This window comes from Eubalaena glacialis, chromosome 9 (assembly GCF_028564815.1).
Source record: "Eubalaena glacialis isolate mEubGla1 chromosome 9, mEubGla1.1.hap2.+ XY, whole genome shotgun sequence".
In the NCBI taxonomy this organism is placed as follows: Eukaryota; Metazoa; Chordata; class Mammalia; order Artiodactyla; family Balaenidae; genus Eubalaena; species Eubalaena glacialis.
In genome coordinates this window covers 69,168,531-69,180,756 of record NC_083724.1, presented here as the reverse complement: position 1 = coordinate 69,180,756, position 12,226 = coordinate 69,168,531, and the positions used below count along the sequence as shown (strand labels likewise).

General features: G+C 37.6%; 1 protein-coding gene across 3 annotated transcripts in view; it reads right to left on the bottom strand.

Annotated features, from left to right (window-relative positions):
• ADAMTSL1 (ADAMTS like 1) overlaps window positions 1–12,226 on the bottom strand; it is a 465,052-nt gene that overhangs the window by 267,596 nt on the left and 185,230 nt on the right. For all 3 annotated transcript variants that reach the window (XM_061200460.1, XM_061200461.1, XM_061200463.1), the window contains exons 8-9: window positions 5,622–5,733; window positions 1,920–2,058 (exon numbers count right to left, since the gene is read on the bottom strand). In XM_061200460.1, coding sequence (XP_061056443.1) covers window positions 1,920–2,058; window positions 5,622–5,733 — 251 coding nt within the window. The remainder of the gene's footprint in view (window positions 1–1,919; window positions 2,059–5,621; window positions 5,734–12,226) is intronic.

Here is a 12,226-nt window from a genome sequence, read left to right as displayed (position 1 = left end):
CTTATATTTTGTCTCCTTTTCTCTCTCTCTTTTTTAATAGCCACCTGTCCCAACATTTATACATGTGCTGTATTAGATGTTTTAAAATAACATAGACATAGAAAAAGGATAAATTTCACAAAGTTCTTTCATGTAGGATGGCCTTTTGCTTTTGAATAATAAGAAATAGGCCAAAAATATTACTCCAACAGAAAAGATAGGTGAAAATCAGAAGCCAAAAAAAAAATGAGTAAATTATTTACTGATTAGAAACGTATTTCTTAAAATTGTTAACAAAATGCTTTCACTCCACAACTGTTTTTCATGGCCATCTCTTCACTGAAGTTTTTTCTGAGTGGGGGAAAAGCTTTAGGCAGTTGTGGGAAGTGAATTCATCATTTCTCCTAGAAATACACACATAAATTTTCATGGAACTGTGTATAAGACCTTCAAAGTTGCTCTATGGCTGAGTCAACCCGTTTGAATTGGGATAATTATGCTTTTTATGCACTGGTCTTCCTGGTATAGATATGGATAAAGATGTATAATAAGTACAATAATTTTAAACTAGGGTTGAATTGCATGAGTTAGAATTATCTTGGCTAAAAATACCTCATACCCTTAATATTTCCAAAATAAAGAGGTCCAAGCAAAATTTTAACACCTCATTTAGTTTTATACCGTATCCAATCTTTAATACATAGTTCTCTGGTGTAGTATGAAGCAAAATTAAACTTCACCTGAATTATATATTTATAAAATATCTACTCTTCTGTTTCTTTAATGAAAACCTGTTACTCTGAGTTCACTTTTATCAGCTAGGTAATGTGGTGTCTATGAGTAAATTAATAATAGCAATTTCACATCACCTGTAGAATTTAGAATTCCTGAATGTGAGGCAGAAAGAGTACAAGAAAATACACTTTAAAAAGGTAACAGCAGAAAACAAAAACTAAAATTGCATTGCCTACAATTCAAAGATAGAGTGATTTTCAGCCACATGGCTCATGTAGTATTTTACCTATTCAAAGTTTTGTTTTATGAATATATAGTTAATAAACTATGATTTTAAAAATACCATTGAGATGTTTCTCAGAAATCCAAGGGTCTTGGAAAGGACTCTCTATCTTTTGGTCTTCATGATGAGTTTTGTAGGATAAGAGTTTTCATATATCCTCTCTCACATGTTGAGGATGAATAAGCCAAGTTAATAAAATTACCAGGTAGTGTTGCAACTAAAAAGGCAAACATTACACCCATGAAAAGATTCTTGACCTGCACTTCTATGACTACTCATCATCTGAGATATTTCATTCATCAGCCTGATTCTTGATCTGCAAATAATTGAGGGTCAATTATGGTTTCCCCAAAGCAAACATATGTGAAAGTGTCAAGTGTCTCTTTAAGGCTCCTAATTAAAAAGACCTTTAAAAAAGAGTCTGACTATTAGAAATAAGTCCTGCTTTCTCTTCAACAAAGGCTGAGTTTATTTAAATGTGGAAGAACTGTTCTAAGGCTGGTTTTGATTCTGGTTAATCGGTGTGGCCCACCATAGGCTAAAATGGGTCAGCTGTGACCCTGAAATATGTTCGGCTCTGATCATCTCACTGATAAGGTGACAGAGTGAAAATGCAAAGAATCCTGAGAACATTGTACCATCACGTTTGTTAAGGTCAGAAACAAGTAACCAGAGTGAAACAAAATCAGAAGAGAAAATGACTCTGCAGAGTGCTTTACCTGCAGCTTAACCAATGGAAAACCTATAGATCCTGAGATGGCATCTTACAGTAGCAAGAGTAAGGGGCATGGGTGCTAATAACACATGACTAGGAATGGACACTGGACAGCAGCACTTATTTATTTTTAATGAAACAGTTTTTAAGAAGCTTATTTGAACTTGATTTATGTTTATGGTAAACAAACTGGTAAATGTGACTGACCTGGCTGGACAAGGATCCAAGTTGCACTCCTGAAGCTTGGGCTTGGGTTTGATGTTCTCAGGGTAATAGTGACAGTATTGGTCAGCAACCACTCGGTTACTCCGAAGATCGTAACACTCAGCCGATGTCAGCTGGTAACCTGCGGTATCAAACCATTCAGGCAAATTTCAATGCACACATCAATGCAATATATTCCCTTAGGCTTTTTTGGCCATCTCATATTAATGAAAATTCTTCCCCAATGCTCCAGTCATTTCCAGGACCAAAGACGGATAAATGGAAGGCTTGCTAATTTTTGCAGGCCTCAAAAACTGTGTTTTTCCACTCGAATCTTAATAATTAAATCATACCATTGGGCTTGAACTACATAAGAGCATAGCTAGATTATAAGACTGTCGTAAGTACTATTCTTATTAATTTCTTTTGTATAATCTAAAAGTCTAACACAGAATTCTGCATCCAAAAAAAGGTCAGCAGTGTTTATTTACTAACCATCTCATGCAAGGATGCAAAATTGCCTCCCTCGTACCTGGGGCCTCAGGGAGAATAAACTCCCAAATTAAAAAAAATAACCCCCAACACCACTCCTCTTGGTCAGCGGGTGACCATGGGACGTGACATAGGATTGGGTACTGCTAGCTGCCTGGAAACTTTTTTTTTCTTCTTTGCCTAAATTCAACCTGAATGGGTTACGCTGAGTAAATGGATGACTAAGACCTCAACAGTAGCCATCATAAATCTCAAGTTTCCCTGCACAACTAAAAAAATACCTCCTACTGTTCAATTTTTGTTTCAAAGTCCTTTACCATTTCTCTTTAATTCTCTAGCCAATATTTCTTGATTTCCATGCACAAATTTCCACTCTTTAGAGAATCCTCTTTATTTATTTATTTATTTAAAAATAGTGTTGCTGAGTAATACTTAATTCTACTCATAGTATGTTTTACCTTTCCTACCTACCTCTTTCTTGTCCTGTGGATTTCTGGTGGGATGGTGACGAGGACTTAGATTCTTGGGGTGAAAAATAAATGCATATAGAGTATTTTTTAAAAATTAGGCCTTTTGTATCATTCTAACCCTAATCAACTCCAAAATATATTCCCCATGGGCAGTGGTTGAATATTGTTATTGCTAAATAAGTGTTAGAAAGTCAGATTTAGAGTCGTTAAAAGTCCTGCAAAAGATTTTAGGAAATCAGAAGGAGTCTTCTAAATCAGATTTCCTGACTTGAAGCTGTGTTCTCAGACCACCCACAAAAATTAATTGTTCACTAAAGACCTAAAAAAAGACATTTTAACAATTTTACTGTAAAGATGAAAAGCATGGAAAGTAATGGCTAAAAACACGTTCCATTTAATTTTACGTCTTATAAGAAAATCAAAAAGCAAAATGATATTTTACATAAGTAAATATGCTTTTGTTTTTCAATTACATTATACTTAAAGCAGATAACTTGATGACAAGCTAATTATTTTATAAATTTCCAGAAAATAATTTCTACTCAAGGACAGAATTTATCGGGTAGTAAAATGAGGGCACAAGCAGTAAGTAAACACTAAATGTGAGATTATGATTTTTAAAAATTGTAATTTGTCAGCTAAAAATGTGGTTGGGAAGCTCTTCCAGTGTGTGTGAAATGAAAACTTAGAACACAAATGAAATAAAGGACCAAAATGGTCAGATAATTGTGTTTTCTAAAGTTTCACAGGGTATTTGGAGTAGCAATTCTTTACACTTAGCGAAATGCTCAGCTAGTTGAATGTGGGACCAGAAACATATAAAGGAATTTAAAGATCATTTCTTCAGCAATTTTCAAACTGTGGTCCATGAAACGTGCGGAAGGCTGGTTTCTACATCTTTCAGGTCTTCCCTCTGAACAGTGTTCCTTTATCTGGCTCCCTAGTAAGATTTCCTTTGAAGAAAGCGTTTGATAGCTCAGCACATTTGAGAACTACTGATGGTTCTAATTCTTCACTTAGATGTGAGGAAAATAAAGCCCAAAGAGGTTGATTTGTATATGAATCTAACATTAATTGCCTCATTATATAGCAAGCCATTATCAACCTTACTGAAATTATATGCCAGCAGCAGCGCTATGTGAAACTGACGCAGCAGGCCTATTATTGAATTGCTACTTCTCACACAACATGTTTTTTATTTAAAAAGAAAAGACAAAAAAAATATTTCCTTAGATTTCTTTTTTCGAAACTGCTTCCTGTGTTAGTCATTAATAGGTGTATCAAAACAACATATTCCCATAAATATCAAAGTAATTGGCACTTTATTTTTAAGCAAAGTAATTTTCCATTCAGCACAGACAGAGCAACTGGAAACACTATTTTATTGAAATGCTTAAAATGTTGAATTAATCGTTATGTAACAACCAAGTGAAAGCACTTATTTTTGACTAAGTGCTTTTAAGGTAAAATTGAACAATGCTCTACAGAACCTCCTTTTCAACGGTTTGTTCACATCATGCAGACACAGGTAACACAGTTGAAGATGAATTATATCATATATTATTATTGTTTTATGAAAATTAATGGATAATCATTTGTCTCCATTTTGAGGTAATAGCCTTCTTTTCTCTTATCAAAATAATATAGTGATACCTATGTGGATTCGCTACTTAAAGTGAGCCAATTAACAGGCTTCCATGAAGCTGGAGCTACAATTTATTTCATGTGCTCATTTTTAAAGGCATATACATAAAATTTATACCCATTAAATTACCAAAACTTGAAAAAAAGTGATAGTCCACAAATACTGGCTCAGTTAGCAACGAAACTAAAATATTCATAGACTGCTTATTACCCTTCTGGAAAGAATTTTGGTAATATATGCCAATAGCCACAAAAATTCTGAAACTCACTCTTGTGAATTTCGTCCAAGAAAATAATTTGAAAGGAGAAAAATACTTAGGTATTAAGTTATTCATTACATTATAATAGAGAAGTTTAAATGAACTGAATGATCTTCTACAGGGATATGGTTAAATAAATTCTTATAAAATAATTCATGGAAATTATTCTGTAGCCATTGTAGTAATTATTAAAGGTGCGGGGGACCTTTTCCAGTAACACAAAATGCTGTTCATGTTACAGACATGATGGAGCAGAGATGGGAATTCATTTGGTGACTTTTCAGGAGAGATGTGTTTTAATGTATAAATGAGTCAAGTGGCATTCTTTTTACTGTATGGATGACAGGGTAGAGCTGACAAATAACTGAGCCTAAGCCTATGGTGCAGTGATTTTTTTTTTCTGGTAATAAACTATTTTCTTTAATTAATCTCTGATTCTTCTTGGATACATCATGCTACGTAGAAGGCCTGATAAACACTCTTCACTTCATTCCTTAATAGATAAGTTCATTCAACCAGAGTAGTTTGTTCTCAAATGAATAGAATCACCTCTAGACCAAGCTGTTGCCTGGGTATGACACAGCTTGTCCTGGACTTCCATGAATCAAGGAAAGGAGGAAAGACCATTTCCTCTGATGGGGCTCTACAGACAAGAAACGTTCATGGGGCATCTACACTGAGGTATCTGCCTTACAGGAAGGCTTCAGGATTTGGCCTCACTGAGAAGAAAGAATCTGATGCACCCAGCACTTCCATATGCTGAAGTGACTCTATTTTTATCACAGCTGAGTCTTCCCTCAGAGACGCCAAGAGCTCCTAGACTAAGTGAGCACCATTACCTCCTCCACAGGTTGCTGAGCAAGGAAAGAAATCCGTCTCCCTCCATCGGTGGATGATAGGCTGATAGAAGATGAACTGGACTGTACTGTCTGCCGGCCCCGAGGTGCGGATCTGCAGGAGACAACGGCAAAGCAGAGGAACTAATGTGACAGAGGGGTGCCCTCTGGGCTCCTTGCAGCTTGGACAAGGACATGTGGTAGTAATGATGGCCTCAGGCTGTGTCCAGGACAGCACTGGGAGAGAAGGGGCAATGGCAGTATCACCCATCTTACCATCTAACCAGCAAATGGTCCTGGCATAAACCATCACTATCATCACCTTCTCAGTTCTGTTGCCACAGAACAAGGAATGGCAATGTCTCAACTTGTGATTCTAGCAGGACTGTATCCCAAGCCACTTATTCCATTCCTTTACCCTCTTTTATTTCCAACCTCTCTGGTATGACGGGTAAAATTAAATGGATTTTTCAATGTAGGTTCAGAAATAGACAACTTGTTCTAAGAAAATTATAAATGCAATATGCTGCAAAAAAATTAAAGGTACTGTCATTGGTTAAGAGAAATAAAGAGTTAAAGAATTAAGTAGCTCTTCCCACTCAGAGACATACTTGGAGTTTCCTGGCAATTTAATGATTCAAATATCTTAATGTGCAAAGTTACCAATGGGAAGCTCGCTAAAATGCAAATTCGTGGGTTCCAGCCCAGAGACCCAGGCAATTCAAATGTAGACAGTCCAAAAATCAAACTTTGAAAAACACCAACTTACATTATAAAAGCATTTACTTCAAATAAAACATGTGTTTATGGAAATTATAGCTCCTTTGTTTTTTAAAAGGGAGGAATGTGAGGCAATAATTCTTTAATAGTTTAGAAGTACAAGATTGAGGAAACAAACTCAAACTGAAAGAGAAGGAAAAGTATCCAAGAGGAACAATGCCTTGCTTTTACAAATACGGAATGACTTCATACAACATTTAGACAGTTGGGCAAGGGCAAGGCTCGGGGCTATTTATTATACTAAAGGAAGTTCCACGGACAACCCCAACTCCATCACAGCAATTAGAGAAGCAACAGTCAGCAGAGTCACGTGGCCTAAGTCTTTGTTAATGTTTTCAAGCCTTAGCAGGGTTCCAACTGCCCTTTATGTAGAAGAAATTGATGGATTTGGGCTTCAGATTTTTTTAAAAAGATAGCCTTTTTTTTTTTTTTTTTTTTTTTTTGCTACTGAGTTTAAAAACTGGATTAAATACCTAGGGTGCAGAGGGAAATAGGAACACGGAAGAAACAAGGAACAGGTGCTAAACCCTAGCTCAGTTTTTGGCATTTGGATAAGAATATGAAATGTTCCTCAGAAAATCTGGAAGCGCTGCAAAGGAGAAAGAAGAGAGAAAAGCTACAGAATATTTCATATTATGCTAGGATTCTGACCCACGGAGCATCCAGATCTTTCCTAATTAGAATAAACAGTGATACAATTCCCTACTTTAAAGCAACAGCAGCTGAAGCAATACAGTGTCTTTCACAAAAGGGGAGCATGGCCTACAGATTAGTATTTTTCAGTCCTATGTGTCAGATACAGGATATCTAATTACTTGCTTAGGGAGGTAGTATTAATCACATTCTTTGGAAAGCTTTTTTTTTTTTTTTTTAAGCTCACAAAAGCCGATAGCTCTTTTGGGATGTGTGATTATCATGCTGGAAAGCTATTAGAAGAGGACTCTCATTTGAACACAAGCTCCATAAAAAATAAAAAGACCAGAAAATTCGTTTAGATCTGGAGAGACAGATTATTTTGCAGAGGTCCCTTTCGGGATGCTAGAAATTAAACTAGTCCTAAGAAAGTGTGTGTGTTGGGGGGGAGGCGGGAATCAAAATGAGGAGGATATAACATCCAAATACTTGGAGAAACCTTGTTCTAGAATATCTACAGTGTCCGGGCTTATCTTTTGGTCTGCTTAAAGAGGGAAAAAATGGAGCAGGTCCTTTTTTCAGCTCCCTGGGAATTACCAATAAAACCACCACACGCCCAAAGAGAAAGGCATGAATGTCAAGGAGTTTTAGCGTCAAGGGAGAGCGTTAGTAAATACCATGTTGAAGGAAAGAATACAAGCAGCTTAGAAAGAATATTGTTCTCAGTGAGTTCAATGAAATGATGCACAATGACCACAAATGCAGAGACTCTATGCATAGATTTGAAAAGAGATTGGAAAGAACACGGACATCTTATTTCAAACAGATGAAACCAATTATTGTGTATCCAAATCTCTCATCTCATAATCTTGCTTGGTTCCTTCCGCCCTGAAAGCACTCCTGCTTCTCCCTTCTCAATAGTTGCCTTCTTTTAATAAGAACAGTTACAACTACCACAACAACCAGTACTTACTACATTCCTACCGTGTGCAGGGAACATTTTATTTATATTAAATTGAATCTTAAAACTACTCTGCATTACCTTCCACATTTACATTCCAATGAAAAAAATGAGGCTCATAGAGGTTAAGTGACTAGCTCAAGGCAACACAGCAAGGAAACAGCAGAGCAGGGATTTGAATGCAGGTCTGCCTGTCTCTAAAGCTGCCATTCTATGGTACCAAGCAATCCTATCAGTGTTGTGAAGATACATACATTTATCTTTAGTGGTATCCTTGTAACTCTTCTCAGTATCTTCTTAATTTTACATTTACATTTTAGAGTAGAAAAAATATTTTTTTTAAAAAAAAAAAGAAGAGGCTAACTGGATGCCTAACTTTGATGGCCTAAATTGTTGCTTACAGAGATGAACCACCGTGTTCCTTTTTCCTGGTTTTATTAATTCTGGGCTGCTGGGACTCTTTTTATCATTAGGTCTGGAGCTTCATAAACCCTAAATCCTCAAACATCAGGTTTTGGTTCTCAAATGTACATTGAAAGCTTCAGTTTGACACATTAGAATTTTGTTTTAGGGAACTAAACCATCTGGCATATGTAATTTTGACCTCTTCAAGTTAATAAGGAAAAAGAATGTTCCGAACCAAGTTTTTCTTCCTATAATTATAATGGTTCAGTGTTTCTAACTCAATATAATGACTTCTCACATTGAACATAAAGGAGAAGACAAAACTGGTCACTTTCCATAACAGTTGATCACGCTGTCACGGTAGAGCTGCAGGGCGTACAAATGTGTGCTTGGATAACTGGTAAGTTTTAAGTCCACATAAAATCAAAGGAATCAAGGAGAGATTTCAAACTCACAAAAGACATCAAGCACACATAGGCTCTTGCAGATGAAGCACTATGAAATGCCATACTTTTCCTTCTCAGTGGGGGAAAAGGGTAACTTGTGAGCCTTGGGATGTTTCCCAACTAGGTTCCTTTCTCTTTCGAATGTTGTAGAAACTTTCGCCCCAGAAGGACTGTCAGGGGAGCTGGCAGGCAGGGTTCTCTCACCCGCCTTGCCCGCAGTTAAGTTGCTGCTCTGGCATGAGGAGAGGCGGACAAAAGGGAGCTGTGGGCAGACCTGCCACTGTGAGCCACTGAGCTGGGACCCCCGGACCCACAATGGTATTCAACTTGGTCACCTGCTCTTAGGGCAGCCAGGGATGTCATGACTTGGGAAGGCTTGGAAATGGTGGAAATACATCAGTATGCCTGCTAGGGAGGGAATAAAATGGAAAAGAGGGGAATCTGTTTATTAAATGCCTCAGTCTACTATATTTTAATTTGGGGCTGTTCTGGTGGCAGATGGTGATAGCAAATCCTCAAAAAACTGTAAAAATATTTTAAAATGCTTCTGTGGGCTTTGAAGAATATGCAACAATAATCAGATCTTTCTTATTAGCATTTAGGTGGTTACAAATACTTAATGTTGATACATTTGTTATTCTCTTGCCTTTCTCTTCCTTATTCTGTAAACTCCAGGAAGGCAAGTATCACTTATCTTGCTTATTGCTCTTTCTTCAGCATCATCTACAATGTTTAGCACATAGTAGGTGTCCAAACAATTGAATCAATGAATGCATGAATGAAGAAAACAAATGAATTATTTACTGACCACGGTCCTTTCAAGCACTTTTGGAATTGCAAACTATTATTTGTGACAAATTCTTGGAAGTGTTATCTTTTTATACACATCTTGCAGTTTTCTTGAAGATGTTACTAATCATTTCTTGTTGACAAAATTGATTATGTTGATAAGTTTCATGAAAAGACACAGTATTGTTACAACACAGCCCTCACCCAAAAGTACTTTTCACTCTCCTTTGAAGGTTATCTCTTTAGGCAGGATAGTGTAGCGGAAAGGGCTTGTAAAAATGCTAGTTATTATTGGAATAAAACATAGACAAATTTTCCACTGTTTTAACAGTTGGAAATGCTAAGATTAGAGGTTATTCAGTAAAAATAATGAAAAAAAATTGTTAGCACCCAACTTTACTTTTACACTTCCTATAGAGTTTTCTAGTCCTCCTAAAATGCCAGAGCTCAATATTGGGAGATACAGCAGTTCAGCCCATAGGCCCTTGGCTCAGGGTTGCATGAGAGATGTTGGTTATGGATTTACTGCCCAAAGCCCTTGCGTACGGCAGTAGATCAGGGATGCTTCTTTGGAAATAATGAGTGTAATGTTGGCTAAGGAACAAAGAGGTGGAAGCAATGTGTCAGGACGAAGATGCTAGGCAGGGCAAAGTAGAGTCTACTGGATGTGTTACAGGGAAGAACAAAATCTGACTACATGTTGGATCTGTTTCTTTTACTTTAACCTTTGCTTCCAGTTGCTTTTTCTCACTAAAAGAATACTGCCTGTACTGTAATGGCCTGCCTCCGGGAAACCCTGCCTCTCTGCCTGAATGTTAAACCAAAGTGCCTTTGTTCAGGGAAACATCCTGACCCTGCCCACCTGTGAATGGCTGCAAGAAAGAAGAAATTAACACATCCCCTCCCCGAGGCTGGCCATTCCAAGAGATATTTGCAAGACTTAATGGTCTTTTTACTTTACTTCCCCACCTCTTCCCCCTCTCTGTTCTATAAAAGAAACTGACATCCAGACCCCCGATTAGATGGTTCTTTTGAGACACTAGTCTGCCATCTTCTCCGTCTGCCGGCTTTCCGAATAAAGTTGTATTCCTTGCCTCAGCACCTCCTCTCCCGATTTATTGGCCTGTTGTGTGGAGAGCAGAGTGAGATTAGACTCGGTAACAGAAGGACTGTCTCAGGGCTGCGATGCAGAAGGAGGGCAGAAAAGAAATGAGCAGAGTGGAGCCAGCGGGTCTGCCTCTCTCAGCGTCACAGAAAGGTAAGGAGTTGGCTCTGACTCTGTATCTTAAACCTATAGCTGTTGCACCGGTGAAAACAATGTGCGAAGCCCAACAAGAAATGCAGGGTATTATACTCAGCTCAGTTCTAAACTCTTGGAATCGATTAGCGTAAAGGAGCATATTTATTGGCGGAACGAAATCACTATTTATTACATGCTTCTTTTTTTCCTATAGTTAATTTAGACTTTTCCGCTCTAGAATGTCTGGCTTACAACAATGATTTTCCCTTTGTATGAACATAGGCTGACCAGTATGGGGTCCATCTAGAGACAGGCCGGGTGGCAGGGTGAAATCAACTGGGAATTAATCATTTGCCAAAGCTCTGCCTCCACCAGAGAAAAGAATCTATGATTTCAATCCTACCTGAGATTCACAGGATGCCCAAGCCTCACAAAGTGTGTCTTCATCACATTAGCTTGTAGCAAGTATCTATAGCTTTTACTATCCATTTAAATTTGGTACTTAATGATATGCACCACTATTTCAAAATTTCCTATTCAGTGTTTTATCTGTCAAATGGCATTATGAGCTAGGAGAGGGCAGATACCATATTTCGAAATCAATCTGCCCCACGCATGAAAGCATCTCCTGAAAGAAGAATAAACATGGAAGTTCTATAAACTTACTTGATGAAGCGAACTCTCATAACTTTGCATGTGTGATTTCTGTCCAGGGGCCCCTCCTATTGTGTCCCCTTTAATAAAAACAATTTTGGGGGGTGCTGAATTATGTACAGGGTAATGCTCAAGGCTGTCCAGAAAGAAATATGAAGGCATCATCTCTGCCTAATGCCTTAACTTTGCGAATAGAAACCACCAGCTTTCTATTCCCTAGAGTACTTAGGCAAAAATTAGGATAATGCCAACCTTCCTAACCATATTCCCCAACTATGGAAGTGTAATGCATTTAGAAAATTATCCTCTGTAGGAAATAACTGTTCTCTGATTGTCAGTGCATGAATTGTGAATCAGTGTTCTTAGCTCTGAATATGCTGATGGTTTACTATTATGCTGTGCATTTCTGCTACTTTGGTGGCTTAGGTACTCATCAATCACTTTTGTCTCCAGCTAATATGGTTTCTTAAATTTTAAAAATGGGCACAAACTGAGTATGTATAAATACACCTTAGCTGCTTTCACAAGTAGGGCTAAGTTCAATGTTCTAATAAAGACCGGACTATGACCAAAAAAACCCTCTTCTAATCTGGGAAGGTCCTTATCTTTCACTGAGTCTGTAGCTTCAGAAAAGATGCACACGGCTTGGTAAGGGAAGAAGGGTATGCTAAGGCAGACAATCATCTAGCCAATAGCCAAT